Raw genomic sequence first — 27,928 nt, forward strand, 5'->3', positions numbered from 1 at the left:
CAAAATAATAAGAGCTATTTATGACAAACCCACAGCCAGTATCATACTGAATGGGCAAAAGCTGGAAGCATTCCCTTTGAAAACTGGCACAAGACAAGGATGCCCTCTTTCATCACTCCTATTCAACATAGTGTTGGAAGTTCTGGCCAGGGCAATCAGGCAAGAGAAAGAAATAAAGGGTATTCAAATAGGAAGAGAGGAAGTCAGATTGTCTCTGTTTGCAAATAACATAGTGTATATTTAGAAAACCCCATCATCTCAGCCCAAAATCTCCTTAAGCTGATAAGCAACTTCAGCAAAGTCTCAGGATACAAAATCAATGTGCAAAAATCACAAGCATTGCTTTATACCAATAATAAACAGCCAAATCATGAGTGAGCTCCCATTCATAATTGCTACAAAGAGAATAAAATACCTAGAAATACGACTTACAAGGGATGTGAAGGACCCATTCAAGGGGAACTAAAAACCACTGCTCAAGGAAATAAGAGAGGACATAAACAAATGGAAAAACATTCCATGCTCATGGATAGGAAGAATCAATATTGTGAAAATGGCCATACTGCCCAAAGTATTTATAGATTCAATGCTATCCCCATCAAGCTACCATTGACTTTCTTCACAGAATTAAAAAAAACTACTTTAAATTTCATATGGAAACAAAAAAGAGCCCATATAGCCAAGACAATCCTAAGCAAAAAGAACAAAGCTGGAGGCATCATGCTACCTGACTTCAAATTATACTACAAGGCTTCAGTAACCAAAATAGCATGGTACTGGTACTAAAACAGACATATAGACCAATGGAACAGAACAGAGGCCTCAGAAATAATGCCACACATCTACAACCATCTGATCTTTGACAAACCTGACAAAAACAAGCAATGGGGAAAGGATTCCCTATTTAATAAATGGTGTTGGGAAAACTGGCTAGCCATATGCAGAAAACTGAAACTGGACCCCTTCCTTACACCTTATACAAAAATTTACTCAAGATGGATTAAAGACTTAAATGGAAGACCTAAAACCATAAAAACCCTAGAAGAAAACCTAAGCAATACCATTCAGGACACAGACATGGGCAAAGACTTCATGACTAAAACACCAAAAGCAGTGGCAACAAAGCCAAAATTGATAACTGTGATCTAATTAAACTAAAAAGCTTCTGCACGGCAAAAGAAACTGTCATCAGAGTGAACAGGCAACCTACAGAATGGGAGAAAAATTTTGCAATCTATCCATCTGACAAAGGGCTAATATCCAAAAATCTGTAAAGAACTTAAACAAATTTACAAGAAATAAATAGACAACCCCATCAAAAAGTGGGTGACAGATACGAACAGACACTTCTCAAAAGAAGACATTAATGCCACCAACAAAAATATGAAAAAATGCTCATCATCACTGGTCATTAGAGAAACGCAAATCAAAAGCACAATCAGATACCATCTCATGCCAGTTAGAATGGTGATCATTAAAAAGTCAGCAAACAACAGATGCTGGAGAGGATATGGAGAAATAGGAACGTTTTTACACTGTTGGTGAGAGTGTAAATTTGTTCAACCATTGTGGAAGACAGTATGGCGATTCCTCGAAGATCTAGAACCAGAAATACAATTTGACCCAGCAATCCCATTACTGAGTATATACCCAAAGGATTATAAATCATTCCACTATAAAGACACATGCACACGTATGTTTACTGCAGCACTATTCACTATAGCAAAGACTTGGGACCAATCCAAATGCCCATCAATGATAGACTGGATAAAGAAAATGTAGCGGCTGGGCACAGTGGCTCACACCTGTAATCCCAGCACTTTGGGAGGCCCAGGCAGGCGGATCACAAGGTCAGGAGATTGAGACCATCCTGGCTAACACAGTGAAACCCCATCTCTACTAAAAATACAAAAAATTAGCCGGGTATGGTGGTGGGTGCCTGTAGTCCCAGCTACTCAGGAGGCTGAGGCAGGAGAATGGCGTGAACCCGGGAGGCAGAGCTTGCAGTGAACCCAGATCATGCCACTGCACTCCAGCCTGGGCGACAGAGCAAGACTCCATCTCAAAAACAAAAAAAAAAAAAAAAAGAAAAAGAAAATGTGGCACATATGCACCATGGAATACTATGCAGCCATAAAAAGGTTAAGTTCATGTTATTTGCAGGGACATGGATGAAGCTGGAAACCATCATTCTCAGCAAACTAACACAGGAACAGAAAACCAAACACTGCATGTTCTCACTTATAAGTGGGAGTTTAACAATGAGAACACATGGACACAGGGAGGGGAACATCACACAATGGGGCCTGTCGGGGGGGTGGGGGGTTGGGGGAGTGATAGCATTAGGAGAAATACCTTATGTAGATGACGGGTTGATGGGTGCAGTAAACCACCATGGCATGTGTATACCTATGTAACAAACCTGCACGTTCTGCACATGTATCCCAGAACTTAAAGTATAATAAAATAAAATAAAAAATAAATAATTCAAAACCAAAAACAAAAAAAATAAGCCACTCTTTTTAGACAAAACTCAATGTGAGCAAACAGAACATCTAGTGCATTTTACAGGTCAATGGGAGATCAAGGTTATCTGAGGAATGGTCCACTCAACTCCTGCTTATATGTACGTATTTCCTTCTCAGGGCTAGGAAATTCTCCCCACACCTATCCTTTTGATCACCATGGCTGTGATTGCCAGGGACAAAGGAGGAAAAGGACAGAGCCAGATAAAAAAGAAACAAAAGTCAGTTTGTTTAAATTGCCAGGGAATAATGCCTTTGGCTAAAGGAAGTCAACCCAGAACATCCTGTTCTAGTTAATAAAGTTCATCTGTCTCCCATTTAAGTAAGGAAAACATAATGTCTGCATTTGTGGGGGCTGCTCAGCCATTGCCACCTTCACTCCCACCCAAACTCATGGATGGCTGAGGAGTGTCCGTCCTTTCCCCAGAGCAAGCTGCTCCTTCTGGATGCTAAAGTCCTAGGCAGGCCACATGCATTTAAGCACAAACTCACTTTTTCAGATGCAAATCTCAAAGCTTTCACTAAAAAAGTAAGCCAATTCCCTCAGTGATTGAAATCTGTATAATTCAGACACAAAAATAAATGTTCCTTCTCTCCTCTACCTCTGTTCCAAAGTATTTCAGCAATGTGGGATCTAGATACAATTAACTTACTCCATGTGACATTCATGTCAAATAACAGCTGAACAACCTTATGCTTTGGAAGGACTCCTCCTCCTTCCACCTTCCTAAGATCTATTCCGGCATCAATTCCCAAGCCATGGCATCAAATAATCCATGACAGATTCTGGATTGCCCAGCTGGTCTGTCTGGGAAGGTGCCCATTTGTGAATCAGAGCTCTCAGCAAAAAATGACACTTCTGCAGATAAGCCTGCAAGCTTTTTCTTGTCAGAAAATGAAAAGTATGTGTTTTCATTTACTTTTGCATTTTCCTCCCTTAAATGCCAGAAACATTAGAGGCAAATTTGTAGCCACAGTGCTCTAATCTGCAAGAAAAATGAAAGACCGTGAGGGTTGGAAGGAGCCCTGAGATCACCTACTGATATCCTCACTTTATAGATGAGGAAAGTGAGGCCCAGAAAGGGGGAGGGATTATAGGTCACGCTACTAGTTCATGACAGGAACCCATATTTCATGACTCCCAGCTCCTTCTACTAATGTACAGTGGGCCGTGGAAATATCTTCTACTCCTGCCTCCTTCCGATGGTCTCTGTTCACTTTGCAGTGAGCTGCCTTTCACCATCCTTTTGTCCGGTGATTCTCAAAGTGTGGTCCCTGGCCAGAAGCATCAACATCACCTGGACTTCGTTGATACGTAAATTCTCTGGTCCCATCCCAGACTTGCTCAGTCTATTTTAACAAGCCCTCCAGGTGATTTTAATGCTCACTAAAGTTGAGATACTTACTTTAACCTGTTAGCTTCATCCAACCTATTCACAAGGGGATCAGATCCATCTGATTTCATAGCTCTTTTTCAGTTTGGCTCTTCTGGTTACCTAAGGCAGAAGTTCACTTAAGTTACCTCTGGAGAAAGAGTGTCTATTGTAAAGTTTTGACCAGGAACTGGAATGGAAAGCTGTCATGAACTGAGGCAGCTCTAGGGACCACTCTTTCTGTGTTTTTCCCTGTTTCTCTTCCATCTGCCCTTATCTCCTCTTTCCATAATATTCCTTTACTTCCACGTCTATTACTTTCTGTTCCTTCTTAGCTGGCATTTGCCATTGGCCTACCACAACCTGACTCTAAAGTCTAAACCATGGTATCCTTTTTGCCTTAATTTTTCTTCCCAAGTGGAAAATTCTTTCTATATGACTGCTTTCATGTCTCATTTCAAATTCCTGAAAAGGACATTAACTGGTCCAGTGTATCTCTTGAGCCCGGCCACACGGGGTACACGGTTACCTAAATGATTAACCACCCTTGAGCCTGATGTTTGCTCCTATCTAATCAATTATTGACATCACATGAGTGGGCAGCTATTACCATTACAATGTGGGTAATTACATGAGGGAGTCAAGAGGATGAGAGTGAAACTTGGAAGTGAGACTTCTGTGTAGTGATAGGAACTTCAAGAGGAAATTGGGGAAGAGAGGAGGATGGCAGATGTAGAACTCCCCTCCCAACCCTGTGAATGAGATGAGGGGGCTTGGGTGGTGGGGCTGAACAATTTGGCTTGCTGAAGGTTGAGTTGGAGATGGAGGTTCTGTTATCATCTTATTATGACCTCAACCTTCAAGAGTACTTCCAGGTTGGGATGGGCTGGAAAATACGGGATGCAGATTATCAACTCCCTAAAAGTCACAGAAGATCCAAGCTGTAAGGAATTTCAGGGAACACTCAGGTCAGCAGTTCTCAGACCTGGCTGCCCATTAGAGTCCTCTGAAGAGCTTCTGAAAGCCAGAGATGCCTGGGCTCCACTTCAGGGATTCTGATTTACAGCTCTCCAGACACGTTTAGTGCATAGCCGGGACTGAGAATTGGTGCTCTAACTAGACCCTTTTAATTTTACAGGTGGGGAAATTTAGGTTTGGCTGCATAATATTACCATAGATCACTTAAAAATCTATTTCTAACTTGTTTATAGAATTTGGGTTACTAGATCATAAAATGTTAGAGCTAGAAGAGATCACGGAAGCCATGCAGCAGAACCCTACCACTGTTACTACAGACTAATGAGCTAAGTGACTTGCCTAAGGAGTTGTAGCCAGAAAGGGGATGATTGAGGGCAAGAACCCAGATCTCCTGACTCCTAATCCAGTGCTCTCCCTATAACAGCCAAGGACAAGGGACTAAAAGGGCCAGATGAGAGGTTAACCAGAACCGGCTGCAGACCTTGTACACAGTCTACTCAAGGACGCCTTTCCAGCAGCACAGCTGAAAGTTTGGCAGCAGAGTCTGGGTGAAATTGGAATGTCAAGCAGTCTTGGCCAAAGGAATCAGTGCTTTGGTGCCCTGAGATTGGGCAGAAGGCTGGTTTGATGATGCTAGTCCTTGCTTTCTGCTTGCCTTCCAATTTTGCTGGGAGTATGTGTGTGTGTTTGTGTGTATTCCCAATCAACGGACACCTGGGTTGGAACTGTGTTGTGATGTGCTCAAAAACCATGCCCTGGGTGTCAGGGATCTCTCCATTTACTGGGGCAAGGTTGTCTTTGTTTTCCAGAGTGGCTTTGATCAAAGTATTGGCATTCATTGGTCTTGTGTACAGCTGGAAATGGGCTCCAGTGGGTATTTAGGAAGCAGAGGCGTGTGATTCATGTCCCAGGGGTCCCTCTGGGTGTGTGTGCACATGCATGTGCATGTGGGGGTTGCCGGTGGGCTGGTGGAGGTGGTTGAAGACAAGAAGGTTCCAATGCAAGAAAATGAAGCATACCAGACATATTGAGTGGGAAGTAGGAAACTCCAAGGAGGTAAATGTGAACCTTAACCATATCCTCTTATGGGTATGGGGTGAGAGGGAAGAAGAGATGAAAAAGTAATACTCCTCCTTTAAGCTTATGAGGAAGTTTACAATTGATAAAGCATGTTCACATGCGTTTAGCCCTTCTGACCCTCATAATGATGCCACAAGGTGGATAGTTCCTGTGATCCGAGCTTGGAGCTGTGGAGTAGCTCCAAGGCCACATGGTATTTAGATGAGGGGGCTGAACCACTACCTCTGACTCCAGCCCAAGTGCTCTGTCCAACATGATATATTATGTCTCCCAAGTGTGAGAGTGTGTGTGTGCACCCATGTGTGTGCCCCTCCTGGGTGCCGACTTATCTGGCAAGGGAGTTTAAGTGAAGGCCAGAATGATGTGTCATGTTTACCAGGGCCAACCAGAAGCTGGACTATGAATTCAGGAACAACACAGGAAATTGGCTCTTGGTCAGCTGTGATGTCTTAGATAAGTTAGCTTTCGTTTTCATCTCAGTGAAATAATAAGCACCTCAAGGAGTTGTTATAGGGCTCAACAATAATGCACACAAAATAGCTAGACCAGGGCCCACCATGAGAAGTACATGCATTCAATAAATGGTAACTCTTAATATCCTGTATGTATGTTATTGGCCAGTGTGCAGAAGACCACCTATTTGCAGATAAGAAAGACAGCAGCTTGGCTCAGGGCCAAGGGCTGCTGGCTTTGTCCAAATACATCTTCAGGTACTTTCCACAGAGCTTCCGACTACATAAAACCAAGTCCCACTTCCCAGCCTCACCTTTCTAACTCATCACAGCCCGATCTCTGATTCCTCACACATACTTGCTAATGATTTGCTAGTTAAGTGCAAGTACAGATGATTTCAGGTCTGAATCAAACAACAGAGCGTGGCGGTACTTCAGAGGACTGGGGTGGCCTCAGCAGGTTTACAGTGTGTATTCTTGGGTGGGGTGACTGAGTAGATGACAACTCCTGGGGTCCTGGGTCAAACAGATCACAGCTGCTGAGCTCCTACTAGGGCCAGGCCCTTTACATTTGGAATCTCATTGAATCCTCCCAAGCAGCCATGTGAATAAGTGTTATTTCCATTTCACACATGAGGAGGCTGAGGAGGTGCTAAATTAATTGTCAAAAGTCATCAGGAGCTGAGATTCAAGGCCAAGCCTGCCTGGCTTCAAAGTCCGTGCTGCTTCTACTACCTACAACCCAGCCCTCTGACAAAGACGCTCCTTTGACCAAAACTTTAGTTGGGCTCCTGAGTCCCCTCTGACTGGATCAGACATTGGTCTTCCCTCCCTGTCCTTGTAGAATCCAGTGTGAGCAAGAATCCTGCTAAGTCGGTTTGGCCAAAATCCTCCACCTGCCTTTGGTAACTTGCCACCGTTGTTATCTCAGGACCCTGGTCCGCCTTCAGCAATAATCCCATCCTGTCAATTTAACCAGAAACCCCTTATTCTTGATGTTTCCTCCTAGTAATTTTCCAAGCACCGCCCCCCATGCTGTTCCTGGGTTATAAATCCCCATTTGTCCTTACTGGAGTCAGAGTTGAGTCCAATCTCTCCCTCACTGCAAGACTCCTCTGCCATAGTTCAAAATCTATCGTAGTCCTCTGCCCTCCAGCTCCTGAATAAAGTCTGCCTTACCATCTTTAACAAGTGTCATAATGTTTTCTTTCAGACCTCCATCACCCATACGGGTTGGACCCTACACCAAAGCCGGGAAATGTTAGGTCTAAAAGCGGGTGCAGCACATTGCTTGGAGCCCAAGAGGATGAGGCATGTGAAGACAGGGCTGGTCAACAGGGATGTGGCCTGGGAGAGGGAGAGTATTCACTGACACTGGACCCCATATTGGCTTCCTCCCCACGCCCTTCCTCTGGGTTGAGTTCTGTCTCGGCCTCCACCCAGCCTCACCTCTGGCTTTCACCTCTTCCAGCTCACACACTAGTGACTGACCTTCATGGGGCGTTCTCTCAAGCCAGGCTCATGGAGGTGCATGCAGAGGAGTGTCAAGTGAGAGGCAGGATGAGGCAAAGGAGGCTCCACCAGAGCCCAGAACCTTCTGTGGTGCCTATCTGCCCAGAGACACTCAGGTGCCCCTGAGATACTCTTTCCCCGGTAATGAGGTGATGCAGAGCCCCAGGCAGGTTGGAGTCTCAATTTTAGCATCAGCTGGATGTAATTAGCTTTGGTGGGGGGCCAGACACCATCACAGAGGACTTCATTGTTCTTGGGAACCTGGCAGGAGTGTTTATCGTTTCAGAAACTGAGAAGGTGCTGGCTCTCTCCCTCTTGGCCTCGGGACTGTCCTCCCTTCAGATGCTAATCCACAAAGTGAGTCCAAGCCAGGTCTCAGATGAAGTTCAGGGCTTGGGTGGAGCCCAAACTTTTATATCCCCCAGGAGCAAGGCAGGTGTGGAATCCACACCTGGAAAACAGCCAAATGGAAACCTAGAGCAACAACTCAGAATGTCACATGTCAGATAACTTAATTGGGTAATCATCTGAAGAAGGGTTTGTGCACAACATATTCGGGAAGTCTGAACCAAGAGTGTGAGGGACTAATCCAAGAAGACGGTTAAGTCTGCCCAAGCCTGCCTCAAGCTCACTCAGCTGCAGGCCCCCGGACCCTGCTGGATCAATTCCTCCCAGGAGAGCTCTAGAAGTGGTATCTAGCAATCCCCACCTGAGACCCCTGGGCAGTCAAACATTCCTGGAGCTGCAATGACATCCCACCCAGAATGCCCACCAGCTGTGCACAGTCCGAAACTGTAAGAGGCAGTGTAGTGTGGTGGTTGCCTGTCTACACTTTGGTTCAGATTGGCTTGGGCCCTGGCTTTGCTGGTTATAAACTATGTGTGACTTTGGGTAAGTTATTTCCCTGTGCCTCAGTTTTCCCATTTGCAATTGAGATGATAATAGGGCCTACCTCCTAGGGAGGTTGTAATCATTAAATGCATTAAGATATGTAAATTCAGTCCTGGTGGTGTCCCTGGATTCTGGAGTGGGCTCTGGAGGCAAATTCTACTTTTACAAGCCTGTTGCATATGCAAGGTCCTAACCCTTCTACTAGTTCATCTGGAACCACTGAAGCCACTACAATCTAGTTTCCATAAGAGCATATGGAGTGAGGGCTTCCACACATCCTGGCAATAGGGGCCAGAGTAGGGTAGACTTGAATTTCCATTAGATCTCAGTCAGGGGAGATGGTTAATCTTGCCTTAGGGGGATAAAGGTCCTCTTCAGGAAAAAGCTGGTTCTGGAAAAGCAAAATTGTGTATGTTTGCATAATTTTGGGTTTGGTTTCCTTCTGAAGTTAAAAGTGTTAGTTTGTTACATGTTCAATGATTCAATTTTCTTGGTAAATATTTAAACATGCATATGTATAATATGATTCTACATCTATCAATCCTTTCTCCTTTCTACAATAGTTACTGAAGAGAAATAGACACTGACATTTATCTGGTTCCAATTTTATGCCAGGTACCTGATCCACACTTCTCATTTTACCCTCATAATGATTGAGGTAGGTACTATTGTTACCTCAATTTCATAAATGTGGAAATTAAGGCAGAGAGAGGATAATAAAATCACCCAGGGTCAAGGAGATTAAAATTCGGGGCTGATTGCAAAGAACCAATTCTTCACACTGAGTACACAGCATTACTTTCCCAACCGAGTGACAATTACTTGCCAAGTATTGGTCTAGAATACCCAACAGATCCATCATGTTTCTTGCCCCTTCAAGAAGTTTGTATTCTAGTAGAAGACAGTTATATACAAACAACTAAAAACATGAAAACCAAAAAGAAAACTATGGGATAGACGAAGTATGTGTAATGGATTTTGAGGAGGCCAAGAAAGGGGTGGTCAGTTCAGCCTGAGGAGATGGGGGAGGGCTCTGTGGAGAAGTTGACCCTTGGGGTGGGCCTTGAAGGATAACCAGAATTGTGATGAGTGGAGACCAAGGAAAGGGGAGATGCAGGAGTTTGAGGCAGACAGGACCATACGTGCCAAGGCATGGAGAAGAACATCGGTGTACTTGGGCATGGAGAACAGATCAGAGTAGTTAGAACACTGAATTTTGGAGCTGGGCTGTGACAGGCTTAGATATCTCAGACTGTTGGGCTTGATTCTTTAAGCCCTAGGGAGCTGCTAAATGCCTCAGATGAAATGCCATGAGCTGATCTGTGCAGAAAGGATCATTTCTGAGAAGGAACAGGGAAGTACATAGAGTCCTGCATCCTTCAGAAATGTACCATTAGCTCCTAATGTCTCTACCACTATTGGTTTTGGGAATGAGAATAAGAGAACAGGAGTCTCCTTCCTGTTGCAAGAAGCATGTTGAAGACCAGAACTGTTATGGAGCCCTGGCATAGTGAGCCTCTATAGGTTTGCAAAAGCTTAGCTGTTCTGAGTGATGAGGATGTGTCTGCTGCAACAGCCAGACACACCACCATCAGGATGAGGTTTGATGTGCTATCCTTTGCCAATGGTAACAGTGGGATCCGGAAAGAAACAGGACTGGCATTGGGAACACACTGTGACCATCTTGTAATATTCAACCGAAATGCTGGCTACAAAACTAGAAGATTGTTTTTCCAAATTAAAAAAAGCTGTTTTGAATCCATGATTACATGTTCCCCATATAACATGTGATTTACAAACACTAACTTATAAATTCTACATAAATGTAAATTACATATCTGTGCACAGTATGTTGCATATTTACATATTTGAATGTAGACTAGAACAATGTTCCATTACATATAATAAACCAGGTAGCTCTTTTAACATTAGTGCTAGAACTATGTATTTATAATTATAAGGCACCTTCCACCAAGGACTCTACCATTTTTTCTTTTTTTTTAAACATATATTCTGAAGTCATTTTGAAAAAAAAACTGATTGCTTTAGAAAACTCCTCAAAATTCTTTGGCTCTGAGAGAAAATGGAGTGCCAAAGTTTTGTCTAATAAAATGACATTTAAAGTGGAATCTGAGTAAAGCCCAAAGGAAGATATGCTGGTTTTTCAAACATCAAAAGAATTCAGTCTTTGGTATCCAACACTCCATTATTCATTGACCTGAATTGGCAGGAGAGCTGTTGGTACTTTGGAGGTGACCAGAGTGGGTGAGAGAAGTGACAGGTAGATAATGAGAGAAATACAACCTGAACTCTCTCTCAGGCCAACTCTGAGCATGCTGGGCATTTATTATTTGGAAGTGAAGAAGATTCAATAAACCCTTGCTAGCTACTCTTTTCACTCATTTCTCTGCTTACGGGGTCATTTTTCTGAGCAAGTGCTTGAAATCAAATGTCTTTTTGTTGGACCACTGACCCAATCAGAGTTAGCCTCCAGAGTCCCAATATGCATGAAGGGCGGAAAGAATTTATTCCCCTCTATGAGGCAGCCCCTCCCAGAGCCCTCACTCCACGGGGGCTCACCGGGGCCTGCGGAAAGTCAGGCCATAGTGCTGACAGGCCAGCCCCACGGTAGGTGTGTACACGATTGGCATGAACTTCTCCACGTCCGAAGTCAGCACTCGGTAGAAGAGCTTCTCGTTCCGGTCTTGGAGTGTCATGAGAATGATGTACCTTGTAAAAGGAGAGAAAAAGCAAGCTGACATGTGGTAGCAGCAGGCCCTGATGCCTCTGTGGTGTGGTGCAAAGACCCAAGTCTCCTGTTCCTGCTCAGCCCGGAACATTCATGGGCAAGCCATCTGCCCTGAGCATGAGCTTCAACAGCTATGAAATGTGAAGATGACCTGCTTGTGGTGCTTATTATTATATATGGTGTAGATACTGTTCTAAATATTTTACATTAACTCCTTTAAAACTTCCAATGGCTTGTGAAGTAGGGATTATAATTCTTGCTATTTTAGAGGCAAGGAGACTAATGTAGAGAGAAATTGACTCACCCCAACTCTCATGGCGTGTGGGAATTTGAATCTAAGCAGTCTGACTCTGGAATCTGTGCTCTCAACCACTGTTCAAGATGCTTATGATATTATGTGAACATTAATGAATGACAATAGCATAATAATATTCTGGAGGTGGGGTAGGGTCAAGGAAAATTCTGGGCATATAAGCACTCTAGGACTGGCCTCTCCTACCACACTGGACTGGTTCCTGTCACGAGTTGTGATTTCCAAAAATAATCTCTCTTTTACCTAATCCCTGAAACCTGAAATCACTAAGCCAGGGAAAGAGGCTTCCATTCAGACTCCTAAGAATGCAAAAACCTCTGTGAGAGAAAACCTAGGGGTTGAAATTCACAATTAAGTGTGACTGCTAATATCACAACCTTTCTGGATAATAATCTTGGGGAGAGTACCAAGGTACTTGATGCTCTGGCATGGGGTGGGATGGGAGAAATTTTCTAACAGGGGTAAAAAAGTCTGTGGTCTGGTGAAATGATCACTGGGCATGACATCAGGATCCTAGGTTTGAATCCCAGCTCTGCTGTTTATTAGCTGTGTGAACTTGGGAAAGTCTTGTGTGACCTCTTGGGTCTCAGCCTCTTCCTCTGTACCAAAGGAATTGGTCCTTTGGTGGAAAACTAAAAACTGTGCTCTGGAAGGTGTTTTTAGCAAGAGAGGACTGATACTCAGGAAGAGCAAGGATCTCAGCCCATTGCCAGTGTGGGATTCTCTTACCCAGTAGCCATTTGTGCGCATCTTTTCTCAATTCTACATTCAGTTATGTCAAACTGGTAACCTGAAATCAGCCATCGTACAAGTATTTACACTATGGAATCCGGCAGATTCCATTATTTCCTATCCCACTCCTCACCCAGCACAGATAACCAGTTATTAAAGATTTACCAGCACACCACTGCCCTTACCCAAAAGAAGATGGCGAGTTTTCTTAGCATGTCCCCAAGCACCTGTAAAATGAGGGACTCCTGGAAATAAGCGGGTTAAGGTGGTCAAGCAGCATCAGGGGCAAGCCCTCTAGAGCTCCCAGTAATGGGCACACTCTTCTGTCCCTGAGCCTGGAATGTTTCCCCAGGCCTATGAGTGAGGCCCATCTATCTGGAAATAACTGGGGAGGGAAGGATTTTTGAATTTAACTTTTAGAGCTTAATATCTGTAGGAAAGAGGATTTCACTTTGGACTTGATTTCTTCTTTATAAATTTAACAAAAGGAGAAGGTTCAGATTGTTCAAACTTAGGATGTGTCTCATCCTGTTAGTTGAATTCATTGTGTAATTTCTGGCTTGCTCTTCAGAGTGACTTAGCTAGACCCAATCAGAGTGAGATAAAAAAGAGGGAGAGGATATTTGGCCTGACTACAGTATGGCCTTGGAGTTAATGTGACTAACATCCTTCGAGTTTAGAGCTTTGGGAGTAGGGGTGGAGGTATGAGCAGAGGCTTCTGTGCTCATCACCACTCAGAAGCAATGGATGGTATGAGGGAAACAGAGGAATATGAGTGCAGGGTGACCCTGGCATGCTGCTGAGCTCTGCTCCTAGGGGGACAGCCACACCCTCAGGGACCTGAAGTCTTGGCCAGTTTGTTCTATAGATAGAACTGGCCAAGTTCTATAGTTTGTTTGTTCTAAGAGGGGGATTCCTTATCTTCTTCCTACATTTCTGCTAGAGCCAATAACAAGGTGACATATTTACTTGACAAACACTGACATACGGCCTACTATGTGCCAGGCACTGTTCTCAGCACATCACAAATACTAAGGCATTTAATCCTCATAACAACCCTATGAGTTTTCCCTATGGTACTCATCATACCAATGGGAAAAGACCCATAGAGGCTAAGTAACTTTTGCCATTAAGAGGTAGAATATAGATTTGAACTCAGTCTAGTACTAGAGTCTGGTCTTGTAGCCACTGGTCCCTGCTGCATCTTAGCTGTGGCATAGCAGAGAAATGAAAAGCATAGACTCTGGAGCCAGGTCTCTGTGTTCAAATTCTAGCCGTGCCCATTTATAGCCATTCAACCTGGGAAGTGACTACCTTCTTTAGTAAAGCTGATAAAGTTGACCCTGTGATTCCCCATTGTCTCTTTATGTCTGGATCCCCATTGGAGGAGAACTCAGAGAGGAGGCAGGGTTATTAACTGTTGCCCATAGCCTCCAACAAATGACATCTAGGTCCATCCTAAGGTGTCCCCTGTCCATTTCCCTCTCCCCCACCACGTCCCCCTAATTCCAGGAACCCAAGCCACGTACTACTTCCTTAACAGGCCTGTCTCTACCTCTTTGCTCCAGTTCGTCCCTCTCAGTGAAATGTTCTCCCTGAACCCCATTGCTGTCTGCTGAAATCTTATCAGTGCTTCTTATGCTGACTCAGCTTCTACCACTTCCCAGAGGCCCTTCCAGATTCCACTAGTTGGAATGCAGTTTCCCTTCCCATTTCCCCCAGGACATGTCAGCTGTGTCTCAGTCATAACAAGCCTTGTCTCTCAGGGAGACCATGAATCCTTTAGAAGGTAGGGCTGAGTCTGGGATCTCTTCGGGCTCTCAGCCTTTTTTAGCTGGAGAGTTTCCAGAAAACCCTCTGTGAGGCACAGGAAACAGACAGCTCAGCCCAAGGACCAGACAGAGAGAACAGACACTAGGTACTGACTTGTCCAGGTCACTCTGCTGCCGCTCGTAATATCTCATGATTCGGAGGAGCTGGACGTCCTGGCTCAGAAAGCAGGGCGGGATTAGGCCGTGGATTCCAAGCTGCAGCCTTTCTTCAAGGGTAAAGGCCATCCCCTGGGAAAAACAGGAAAAGAACACCCACACGTAAGTGCATACTCAGGAGACAAAGGAACAGAAGGGGTCCCACCCACAGACAGGTAAAAGTCAGTGTGACTCAGTAGAAAGGGCCCTCAACTCAAATCCCACCTCTGCTATTAAAGTAGGAGGGTCATCTTGTGCCAGTTACTTTGATGCTTCTGAACTTCAGCTTCCTCATTGGAAAAAATGGGGAAACTATCTGTATCATCAGCATTTTTCTTTTTTTTAATATCTATGTTTTATTTTATTTTTTAGAACAGTGATATGGTTTGTCTCTGTGTCCCCACCCAAATCTCATCTTGAATTGTAATCCAAATCTGTAGTCCCCATGTGTTGAGGGAGGGCCCTGGTGGGACGTGATTGGATCACAGGGGCAGTTTTCCCCATGCTATTCTTGTGATAGTGAGTGAGTTCTCATGAGATCTGGTTGTTTGATAAGTGTCTGGTGCTTCCTCCTTTTCTCTCTGTCCTGCTGCCATGTAAGATGTGCCTGCTTCCCCTTCACCTTCTACTATGATTGTAAGTTTCCTGAGGCCTCCCCAGACATGTGGAACTGTGAGTCAATTAAGCTTCTTTCATTTATAAATTACCTAGTCTCAGGTAGTATCTTTATAGCAGTGTGAAAACGGACTAATACAAACAGTATTTGCAGAAAAACTGAGAAGACAGTAGAGTTCCCATATACCCCCTCAGCCAGTGTCCCTGATTATTAACATTTGACATTAGTATTATACGTTCATTAGAGTCAATGAACCAGTAATGATCCATTATTATTAACTAAAGCCTTTAGTTTATTCAGATTTTTTAAAGTTTTTATCTAACTATATATAGATAGAGAAATATATGTATATAATGATGTGTGTGTGTGTGTGTGTGTGTGTGTGTATATATATATATATATATATAAATATATATGTATAATTTTTCCAGGACCCATCCAGGATCTTGTATTAAGTTTAGTCATCATGTCTCCTTAGGCTCCTCTTGGCTTTGACAGTTTCCCAGATGTCCCTTGTTTTTGACAGCCTTGACAGTTTGGAGGAGCCCTGGTCAGGTATTTTGCACATACCCCTCTACTGGAACTTGTCTGATGTTTTTCTCATGATTGGATTTTGGTTATGGGTTTTTGGAAGGAAGATCACAGAAGTAGAGTGCCATTTTCATCACATCAGACCAGGGGTACATATAATAAATGTGATTATCACTGTTGATACGGACCTTGATCAGTGGCCAAAAGTCATGCTTGTCAGGTTTCTCCACTGTAAAGTTACTTCTAGCCTTGGCCATTGGGAGTGTTTTCAGCTGGCTCTTGGATTTCTTTGACATACTACCCATAGTGTAGCAGTAGTGGGTTGGCTGTTTTTTCGTTTTTGTTTTTGTTTTGCAATTCCTTACTTTCTGGCACTACAAGATGCTCCAGGTTCATCTTGTACATTGCCAGCCGTGGTCCTAGACTAAGCCATTTCTCCAAGGATCCCCAATTCCTTTTTCAGAGCATGGTATTAGAAGGCAAGATTTGGGCACTATTTACTACTTGTGTCCCTTGCTTATTTCTAGTCCCTGTCAGTTGACAGAGCAAGGAAATATACATGTGTATATTAAGACTGGAGTATAACCACATATCTATAAATTTTTCTATATTTAACCATCAGAACCTATATTAAGCTGAACATAAGTTCATACTAATGTCTCCAATGTGAATTCATTACCACATGGATCATTTTAGCCGCATCACCTTGCTAAACTGTGAATTCCCACTCCAACAATAAAAAGCTTGGCTTTGACCATCTCCCATTTATGTACTTAATTGCTTAATTTCAGTATACACATATAGCAGTTTCAAAATGGTTAACCTGTACCACTGTGGGAAACAACTTTATAAATTAGAGTACAGTGGTTATGTGCAGTTCCTTTTGCCTTTAGTCTAATAAACTCCACTCATTTCTGAAGTTACTCAAGTCAAAACTTTTTCCCTCTACCCTCTTCACTGAGATTGTTACATACATCTGTAATACAATTAGATTCTCTTGTCATAGTCTGCATTCCTTCCTGGAATCCCCCAACCTATTAAATAATTTTTTAAAAATCTGGACACATTAAGGTTCCTTCTTTATGCTGTAAAGTTCTATGGGTTTTGACAAATGGATGTCATGCATCTACCATGACAGTATCATACAAAATAGTTTCACTGCACTAAAAATTCCATGGGCTTTACTTGTTCGTCTCTCTTTCCTTCCCCAAACCTCTGGCGACCACTGACCTTCTTTACTGACTCTACATTTTCATCTTTTCTAGAATGTCATACAATTGGAAGCATAAAGTATGTAGCTTTTTCAGACTGGCTTCTTTTACTTAGAAATATGCACCTAGAGTTCATTCATGTATATTTATCATTGAATAACATTCCACCGTACATTTATACCATAGTTTGTTTCTCCACTTATTGAAGAAAGTTTGGTTGCTTCCAGCTTTTGATGATTATAAATAAAGTTGCTGTAAATATTCCTGTGCAGGTTTTTGTGAGAACATAAGTTTTTTAATCAGTTGGATAATATGTTGGAGTGCAACTGCTGGATCATATGGTAAAACTATGCTTAGCTTTGTAAGAAGCTGCCAAACTTTTCTAAAGTGGCTGTACCGTTTTGCATCCCTGCTAGAAGTGAATGAGAATTTCTGTTGCTCTACATCCTCTCCAGCAACTGGTATTGTCAGTTTTTTGGATTTTAGTTGTTCTAGTAGATGTACAGTGATATGTCATTATTGCTTTAATTAGCAATCCTCTATTGACATATAATGTTGAGTATCTTTTCTTTTTTTCCCTTAAATTTCAGCCTTTATTTTAGATACAGGGGTACATGCGCAGGTTTGTTACACAGGAATATTGTATGATGCTGAGGTTTAGGGCAGAGATCCCATTACCCAGGTAGTGTGCATAGTACCTGATATGTATGTTTTCAACCTCCAGTATCCTCCTTCCTCCCCCATCTAGTAGTCTGCAGTGTCTATTGTTCCCATGTTTAAGTCCATGTGTGCTCAATATTTAGCTCCCACTTACAAGCGATAACATGTGGTATTTGGATTTCTGTTCCTGCATTAATTCACTAAGGATTATGGCCTCCAATTGCATTCGTGTTGCTGCAAAAAACATGACTTCATTCTTTTTTAAGGCTGCATAGTATTCCATGGTATATATGTACCACATTTTCTTTATCCACTCTATCATTGATGGGCACCTGAGTTGATCCCATGTTTTTGCTATTGTGAATAGCACAGTGATGAACATACAAGTTCATGTGTCTTTTTGGTAGAATGATTTATTTTCCTTTGGGCATATACTCAGTAATGGGATTGCTGGGTCCAGTGGTAGCTCTGTTTTAACTTTGAGAACTCTCCGGGCTGCTTTCCATAGTGGCTGGACTAATTTACATTACATTTACATTTACAGTGTATAAGCTTTCTCTTTTCTCATCAGCCTCTCCAGTATCTGTTGTTTATTGACTTTTTGATAATAGCCATTCTGACTGGTGTGAGATGGTATCTCATTGTGATTTTAATTTGCATTTCTCTGATAATCAGTGATGTTGAGCATTTTTTCATGTTTGTTGGACACTTATATGTCTTCTTGTTTCTTTTTGTTGCTATTACTTTTGGGGACTTAGTCAAACATTCTTCGCCAAAGTTGATGTTGAAAAGAGTATTTCTTATGTTGTCTTTGAGGATTTTTTTATAGTTTGATGTCTTATATTTAAATCTTAGATGCACTGAGTTAATTTTTATATATGGTAAAACGAAGAGGTCCAGTTTTAATCTTTTGCATATGGCTAGCCAGTTATCCCAGCACCATTTATTGAATAGGGATCCCTTTCCCCATTACTTGTCTTTGTCAACCTTGTTGATGATCAGATGGTTATAGGTGTGTGGCTTTATTTCTGAGTTTTCTCTTCTGTTCCATTGGTCTACAAGTCTGTTTTTGTATCAGTACCTTGCTGTTTTGGTTACTGTAGCTTTAAGTATAGTTTGAAGTCAGGTAATATGATGCTTCCAACTTTGTTGTTTTAGCTTAGGATTGCTTGGCTAGTTGGGCTCTTTTTTGCTTCCACATGGATTTTAGAATAGCTTTTCTAGTTCTGTGAAGAATGACCTTGGTAGCTTAATAGGAATAGCATTGAATTTGTACATTGCTTTGGGCAGTATGGCCATTTTTACAATATTGATTCTTCCAATCCATTAGCATGGAATGTTTTTCCATTTACTGGTATTGTCTCTGATTTCTTTCAGCAGGGTTTTGTAGTTCTCCTTGTAGAGGTCTTGCTTTTCCTTGGTTAGCTGTATTCCTAGGTATTTCATATGTTTATTTTCTATCTGTATATCTTCTTTGGTAAAGTATCAGTTCAAATATTTTTCCCATTTAAGGTTTGTTTCTTTCATTATTGTTAAATTTTAAGTGTTCTCTGATCTACAGTTGTAATGCAATCACTATCAAAATTTTAATGGCCTTTCTTTTGCAGAAATAGAAAAGCCAATTTTCAAATTCACATGGACTAGCAAGGGACCCCGAACAGCCAAAATCTTTTTTTTTTAAAAAGGGACTTTGAAACTTACTACAAAGCTACAGAAAAAAAAAAAAAAAAAACCAGTGTGGGACTGGCATAAGAATAGACATATAGGTAAATGGAATAGAATAAAGAGTTCGTAAATAAACTCATACATCTATGGCAAATTGATTTTTGACAAGGATTCCAAGTCCATCCAATGGGGGAAAGAATAGTCTCTTCAAGAAATGGTGTAGGGACAACTAAATTTCTACATGCAAAGAATAAAATTGGACCCCTAACTCACATTATACACAAACATTAACTCAAAATGGATGAACAACCTAAATATAAGATCCAAAACCATAAAACAGAAGAAAACGGGTAAATCTTTCTGATCTTGGATTTAGCAATAGATTCTTAGCTATGACACCAAAAGGGCTAGCAACAAAAGAAAAATTAGGTAAACTGGACTTCATCAAAATAAAAAAAGTCTGTGCATCAAAGGATACTATCAAGGATGTGAAAAGACAATCTGTAGAATGGAATAAAATACTTGAAAATCACATATCTGATAATGGTTTAATATCCAGAATATACAAAGGACTCCTACAGCACAACAAAAAGAAATATGACCCAATTTAAAAAGAGCCAAAGGACTTGAATGGACATTTCTCTAAAGAAGATAAACCAATGGCCAATAGCACATGGAAAGACACTGAACATTATTAGTCAGTAGAGAAATGCAAATCAAAGCCACAATATGATACACTGTACCACTTTACATCCACTAGAATGGCTGAAATTAAAACACACACGTACACATACACACACACACACACCCCCCCTAGGAAACAAGTGTTGATGAACATGTGGAGAAATGAAAACTCTGGCTGGTACATTGCTGGTGAGAATGTAAAATATTACAGCCTGTATGGAAAGCGCAGTGGTCCTCAAAAAGCTGAACATAGAATTACCATATGACCCAGCAAGTCTGCTCCTAGGTATATACCCAAAGGAATTGAAAGCAGGGACTTGAACGAATAATTATATGTCAGTGTTCATTGCAGCATTATTTACCATAGCCAAAATGTGGAAATAACCCAGGTGTTCATCAACATATGAATGGATGAACAAAATGTATATACATGCAATGAAAATTTATTCAGCTATAAAAAGGAATGAAGTTCTGCTCTGTGCTACTTCATGGATGAACCTTGAAAACACTATGCTAAGTAAAATAAGCCAGACACAAAAGGACAAATATTGTGTGATTCTACTTATATGAAATGTCTGGAACAGGAAAATTCATAAAGACAGAAAGTAGCTTTGAAGTTATCATGGACTTGAAGGAAGGGAAGTGATGGCTATTGATGATTGGTTACAGCGTTTCTGTTTGGAGTGAGAAAAAGTTTTAAAAATGGATAATGGTGACTGTTGTACAACATTGTGAATGCACTTAGTGCCACTTAACTATACAATTAAAATTGTCAAAATGGCTAATTTTATGTTATATATATTTTACCACAGCTTACAAAACTACTAAGGTAATATATCCAAAACTGTTGAATTATACAACTCTAAATGGGTGAATTGTATGGTATGTAAATTATATTAAAAACTTTTTAAAATATTTCTTTGCATGTTTTAAATATAAGCCTTTTACTGGACATGTATTATGTAAGTATTTTTCCTAGTCTGTGGCTTGTCTTTTCATTCTCTTGGCAGTGTCTTTCACAGACCAGCATTTTCTAGTTTGAATGCTGGGGAGAGAGATGGGGAATAAGATGTCATGGAATCTCTGACCTGGTCACAATCAAGCCCTGTAGAGACAATGTTTGCTGGAAGAAGTTGCAGGAACTGTTCTCATAAGAGACACTGTGAGAATGGGACACGTGCAGCCCCACCTTTATCCCAAGATGAGAAGGTGCAACACATGGTGAAAAACAGAGACTTTTTCTGTGTAGAACTCAGGGTGGCCCTGCTGGAGTGAGGGCTGCCCTGGCACTGGAGCTCCTGGGCACACTCAGCTTTCTCATGGGAGGCCCTAGCAACACTGACAATAGTGATCCCCTGAGTGGCTCCGTGGACGGCAGACATCAAGAAGGAAGGGGCCAGAATCCCCATGGGGGGACCGTGCTGGCCTGCTAATGTAACCCCTGTTGAATTTAAGGCTGATCATAGCTGGGGCAACTCTGGTTAAGCCTTTTATCTATACTGAGTCCCAAATAATGCAAGTTTCCTCCAAAAAGTGAAGAAAACTGTGCAGGTGATAAACGAGACCTCGATTTTGCTGTTGACAGGCAGCTTCCCCCAGATTTCCTTGGGGAAAGGAAACTCACAAAGGTAGGGAGCATCAGAGCTCCCTTCATTCCTCTGCCACCTCAAAATGATTTCATCCAAAATTATTACAACCCCTTTGATAGGGAATTACTAACCATAGGGAGATCCAAACCCATATATTGATTATCCTCACCTTAGAGGTATTGCTATCATCAGTTCTAAAGAAGAGACTTCAATGAATATCTAATCTTATTCTATACTTTCCTTACAGCCACATTGTGAGGAAGATTTTACAACCTTCCCTTTACAGATGAGAAGGCTAAGCAAGAGAGGTTACATAATGCTCCTGAAGTTCCACGGCTGTTACTTCACACTCTATTGCTTCTTAAACCAGGATGCATTTTATAATAAATAAGTATATTTGGTGTGATAATTTTTTTCCTGATGATTTTCTTTGACTAGAGGTAAGTGATAAAACCATTTGTATTCTTGCCACTATAGTACACATCCTCCCAGGACGTTGGTGAGACGGACCTCAGAAAATGTGGTGGGGTGTCAGGGGAGTTGTGAGAAAGGAGTGGATAAAAAAAGAAGAGTGGCCAGGCGCGATGGCTCATGCCTGTAATCCCAGCACTTTGGGAGGCTGAGGCGGGTGGATCACCTGAAGTCGGGAGTTCAAGACCAGTCTGACCAACATGGAGAAACCCCATCTCTACTAAAAATACAAAATTAGTCAGGCGTGGTGGTGCATGCCTGTAATCCCAGCTACTCGGGAGGCTGAGGCAGGAGAATCGCATGAAACTGGGAGGCGGAGGTTGCAGTGAGCCAAGATCATGCCACTGCACTCCAGCCTGGGCAACAAGAGTGAAACTCTGTCAGAAAGAAAGAAAGAAAGAAAAGAAAGAAAGGAAGGAAGGAAGGGAGGAAAAGAGTGAATGAAAGACTCCTTGGCTACTCCCAATTTCCTCTTTATTTTGTAATTTGGGATCTGTAAAACTTTGAATACTGGGCTTCTTTTGTATTTTTACAAAGTAATAAGGACAACTTATCATAAAAGAGTGCCGGAGACTGGGCACTTTCACCAAAAGCCTTTAGGCAGGCGACTGTTCACTGCCTCGGTAAAGACTATGATCATCTTTCCTTGGCTCAGAGCACCTTAGGGAGGCCCAGGTATCTAATTATGACATCGTCTTTGTTAATGATCACTGTGGCTTTTAACAACAGTCCACTTCTCTCTACAAGGAGAAATGTTTTTCTTGGCTGACTGCCGCCACCTTCTTTTGTATTTGAGGAAAAGGGATGACTGTTTAGCAGCTGGTAATTTCAGGGATTACAAAATAATACTGCTTGAAGGTACTTTTCATCCTGAAGCTAATATTAAGGCAACCTCAGATTTACAAGTCTGCAAAGCAGAAATGAAGGCACTGTAGTTGCACCACGGCCTCCAACATAGGACAGGCACAAGACAGTTCACTAGGGCTTAAGGGGGAAGTGTGAGAACTTATATTTCTCTACAAAAGAAATAAACTTTGCTAATCGGCACTCAGATGCTTGTTCTGTATATGTAAAAAAGTCGTGGGGTATATGAGGGGTCCGAAGGTAAGAGTAGGGACTGTACAACGTGTACAAGTCAGAGGAGTTGATGCTGGGGCCCTTATTCATTCTTACCACATTGAGAAGTTACAGTTTCCATGTGTCTAGTAAATAGAGTTACAGATTATATTATCTGGTTTTAACAAAACTCTCAATGTAAGACAGGCGGCTTTTGAAAAATGGCTGATTCTCACAGTGATATTTTAACCTAATACCCTTGTGGAATTCAGCGAGGACATGCTGGTAGGGACCTGACTACTGTTACTAGTTTTGAATGTCTCATCTGTTACAGGGCCACTGCTCCGACCTCTCCAAGTCAGGTGTAGTCCCCACCTGCTCTGGATTCTCCCAGGGAACCTTTGGATCTCCTCAAGATCTAACAACCAATGGGTTAATGTCTGGAATAGTAGGAGGCCTCAAGACCCTTCCCTAGCACTAAAGACCTGTGACCATTTCGACTGGTCAGTGCTTATGCTGAACCATTTTAAATCTTTTACCTATCACTCCTGACTTTACCTATTTTATCAGCTTTCCTGAATGATCATCTCTGGTTCAGCTACTGAACTCTATCTACCCGTGGGCTCAGCCATGCCCAAGTTACCAGGATGAAACTTACTGGCATCAGAGGGAGGATATTTCAATAGCTCCCACCATCAAATGGCAGGGCGCAAAGGCAGCAAGCCCCTTAGATGGTGCTTCTGTCCCAGCCTTCTGCTCTTCAGAGGCCTGGGCTTCCCAGTGCCCATTCCTTATGTCTGAGTTTGTCCAGGGGTCAGTCTCCCAGTACTGCTTTTTGATCTGCCTAGTGCCTCTAGACCCAGAGCCCTACTGTGTACTTGACAATCTCTTCTCCTTCATTCAACAAACATCCATGAGTTCCTACTTTGGGCCAGGACTGTCATGTTAGGCACTGGGGATTGTTGAACAGAACAGGTCCTGGTCACTGTCCTCAAGTGTCTACTAGAGGAGACATGTGGGTTAACATACAATACCAATCCTGGGCCTCTGCCTTGGGCAAGCTGCTTCTCCCACTTATTAAATGAAGTGCTGCCCATTTCATGTGTTGTGGGATTAGATGAAATAATGCAGGTAACATGCTTAGCACAGATATTGGCACATAGGAAGGGTTCAGTGAACACCAGCTGTTCTCCTTATTACTATTAGTATTCTGTTCACGGGGCAGGGTGACATAAGAGAGCTCATGAGCAGATGCTGGAGAGGAGCCTTGAAGGACGGTCCAGAGCTAGTCTGGCAGAAGGGGCTGCAAGACAGTGGCTGAAGTGACATTACCACATCACAACGTAACTGCTTGTCCATGGGCTCAGGCACCACGCCGGCCTTTGCAGCCCTATGTGTTCTTCCCACACATGCATTCTGGCTGTTGCGCTTTGACTCACACCAGCACCCCTGTTCCCCATTCTCTGACCCCTTCCTCCTCCCCTGCTTCCAATCCACAGTCGACTACCTGCAACCTCCAGGAGGCCTCCCTGCCTCCACCATTCCACACAGCTCTCCCCCTTCTCTCAGAGTCAGTGTCACACAGTTTAGCACATGCGATGTGTCTCCTATTTGATTTCTTGAGTTGTAACTACTAGATAATAAACTCAGGGTGGTGGGGAGGTAGAGAGTTTGAAGAAGCTAATGCAAGGTTATTGCACATAATATCATCATCCATAATAACAATGATGACCTTTTATTGGACACCCACTAGGTTGGGTCAGGCACTGAGACAGATACTTTACACTCATCGTGTCCTCTCATTCTCTGACTCCGGCAGGAAGGTATGATGATTATTATCCCCACTTTGTGGACTAGGAAACTGAGGTTAGAGGGGTAAGTAACTTGCCCAAGGTCACACAGCAAGCTGGTGGGAAAACCAGGAGTAGAACCCAGGCCTAAATATTTCCAAATTTCTGAGTCTTTCCTCTGAGCTAATCAACAGCTTCAAGACTTGAAAGATTTTAAAAGTTGTTGACTGAGTTGAGTTTTTTTGATTAGGGATGTGATTATTTTTACCTACAGAGCCAGGTATCTTAGACTTTAGCTACTGTTGAGCATTCCTCTGTATTTGCCTCAGATCAGTCAGCCCACCTGCAAACAGGTGTGCCTGCACTTCTGAGTTCATGCACCTGGCCCACGGCACACACACAGCCATGTTTCCTTTTACCAGCATCATTACTGGAAGGAAGGATTAGCAGACACCGTGTAACAGTAAAGGTATTTTGTTCCATACATCATTACGTCATGCTCTGAGCTGACTGCTTATGCTATAACTGGCTTCCTCCATCAATCAACCATGGCAGCATAGAGGGTAGCATAGCTGGGATAGAGCTGTGGGCAATTAGCTCTGAGATTGTACAGTTTAAGCTGATGAGCTGTTAGGGGACCAGGAGGCATTTCCTCCTCCTTGTGCATATTCCTTCTTGACTCTATTTTTGTTTGGGATTTTTATGAGTTAGGGTGATGGGAATTCTGGTTGGAGACAGGAAATGTGATTACTGAGGCTGCTGTTCCCTGCACTGAACCCCAGCTTTATGAGAGGCCCTGAGCACACTCCTGAGATGGATATATGGGCATCTCAGAAACACAGCATTGGGAAGTCTCCGCAGACACAGACCTGAGAATGGCCTTCCTCCCAGACATATTTCTGTGATCAGGTGCAACATTACAGATCCAGAAACACATCATAAATTCCTAAGAGGGGAGTGGAGGATACGCTGCTCATTACCGCCCAGAACCAACTCTAAACCAGTCTAAATCTCAAAGACTGGGCTCTGGTGCCATGGGCTGCACTGCCTGCAACCTTCCATATATGACGTACACAGAAGTTCTTGTTCTGGTTGGGAGATACGATTCAATTTTCCTTCCATGGGATTCAGCCAGTACATGGAGGTGCTGTGCTCACACAGCCAGCATGGGGGAGTGGGAAGGGAACTGGACAACAAAAGTTCTACATTCAGTTCCTCCCCTGGCTGTGTGATCCTGGAGAAATTACTTGACTTCTCTGACTCTGCTGCCTTTACTGGGTCATTGTGTCAAAGGAGAATGTTAAAATTTCTGTGAATTCAAAGATGAGGTTTTAAAAAGTTTTTAAAAGGCTGTGCCTATTGCAGTTTTAAATCTTTTTAGGTTAAGGGTTATAAGCAATTTGGCAATTGCACTTCATAGTCCCTTCTTGACTCTTTTCCCTGCAAGACGATAAGTTTTTTGAGGTCAGGGACTCTATCTCAATGAACTGCATATTCCTTCTGCCTCGCACAGTAACTGATACAGGATAAGTATTCAATAAATAAATGGATGGATAGATTCATTCATTTCTTCAACAAAAAAGTATTAAGTGTCTTCTGTGCTTGGTCCTATTTTAAATCCTGGGGAACCAGCAGTGGAAAGATATAGAAGATTCCAGTTCTCTATAGGCTCTAGGTGAGCCATTCCTACAACTAGTTTGTGGCAGCCTGCCCTCACAAGAACAGCAACATTAGTCTGCTCAGTGCTGCAATGAGGAAAATGTTCTGTATCTGCGCTGTCCAATGTGGTAGCCATTTACTACCACACTGTGGCTATTGAGCACTTGAAATGTGGCCAGTACAACTGAGAAATTGAATTTTGTATTTCCTTTAATTTTAATTAATTTAAATATAAAGAGTCACATACTGTATTGGACAGTGCAGATCTTTCCCACACAGCGGATCACTCCCAGCCTGGCCTAATGGAAAGCATGGGAACTGCAGACTCAGAACCCTGACTTTGGGTCCGGCTCTGGCCACGTTGTAGAGAAACCCTGATCTGTCTTGATGCAGAGTGATGGTTTGTTTTGTGGAGTAAGCTGGGGAGGGCAGGGTAAATAGGAGTTAGAGATTAACATAATGCAAGGGAAGGGTGGGAGCTTGGCAGGGAAGAGCCCTAAGGGCCTGTGGCCACACCTGAGAGGCAGCAGGCAGGAGAGGCATTCAGAGGAGCTTGGGATCCTCTTTCTGGCCAGCCCAGCTCCTCCAGGGAAGGGAAGTTTAACGATGTGAGGCTAAGGGGAAACTTCAGAAGAGGCAGCACAACTTTCACAGTGAGTGATTTAAAAAGTCAAGGATGAGGAGACAAAACAAAATGACTGAATGTGAAACAGAAGCAAATAAAATCCAAGGAGCAGGAATTCCTATAACAGGTGGAACAAAGAATGAATCTTTCTTCCCAGAAGCCCTTGTGGGTATATACTGGAAACAACTAGCACGTCTCACAGCTGGGTTTTGCTGGGCTTTGTTGCATCCAGTAAAGCTATGAAATAGTCTGCAACCTGGTGTATGAAGGCTCTTACTTGCGGGCAGCCCTGGACAAAATAACTAAAGGGAATTTTTTTTTTTAAACCTCTGGGATACATGTGCAGAGTGTGCAGGTTAGTTACATAGGTATACATGTGCCATGGTGGTTTCCTGCACCTATCAACCCATCATCTAGGCTTCAAGCCCTGGATGCATTAGGTATTTCTCCTAATGCTCTCCCTCCCTTTGCTTTCCACTGCCCAACAGGCCCCGGTGTATGTTGTTCCCCTCCTTGTGTCCATGTGTCCGTTGTTCAACTCCCACTTATGAGTGAGAACATGCAGCGTTTGACTTGCTGTTCCTGTGTTAGTTTGCTGAGGATGATGGCTTCCAGCTTCATCCATGTCCCTGCAAAGGATGTGATCTCGTTTTTTATAGCTGCATAGTATTCCATCATATATATCTACCACATTTTCTTTATCCAGTCTATCACTGATGAGCATTTGGGTTGGTTCCATGCCTTTGCTATTGTAAATGGTGCTGCAATAAACATATATGTGCATGTGTCTTTATAGTAG

General features: G+C 42.6%; 1 protein-coding gene and 1 long non-coding RNA gene across 4 annotated transcripts in view; one reads left to right on the forward strand and one right to left on the reverse strand.

The window, feature by feature from the left end:
• ME3 (malic enzyme 3) overlaps positions 1–27,928 on the reverse strand; it is a 246,150-nt gene that overhangs the window by 119,128 nt on the left and 99,094 nt on the right. For all 3 annotated transcript variants that reach the window (XM_034933504.3, XM_003832990.6, XM_055093833.1), the window contains exons 2-3: positions 14,532–14,665; positions 11,392–11,541 (exon numbers count right to left, since the gene is read on the reverse strand). In XM_034933504.3, coding sequence (XP_034789395.3) covers positions 11,392–11,541; positions 14,532–14,665 — 284 coding nt within the window. The remainder of the gene's footprint in view (positions 1–11,391; positions 11,542–14,531; positions 14,666–27,928) is intronic.
• Positions 22,834–27,928, forward strand: part of LOC117974988 (uncharacterized) — a 55,713-nt gene continuing 50,618 nt past the window's right edge. Inside the window, exon 1 of the long non-coding RNA XR_004665194.3 lies at positions 22,834–23,558. This is a non-coding gene — a long non-coding RNA (uncharacterized LOC117974988). The remainder of the gene's footprint in view (positions 23,559–27,928) is intronic.

The sequence above is a fragment of the Pan paniscus genome, chromosome 9, assembly GCF_029289425.2.
Source record: "Pan paniscus chromosome 9, NHGRI_mPanPan1-v2.0_pri, whole genome shotgun sequence".
Lineage (NCBI taxonomy): Eukaryota > Metazoa > Chordata > Mammalia > Primates > Hominidae > Pan > Pan paniscus.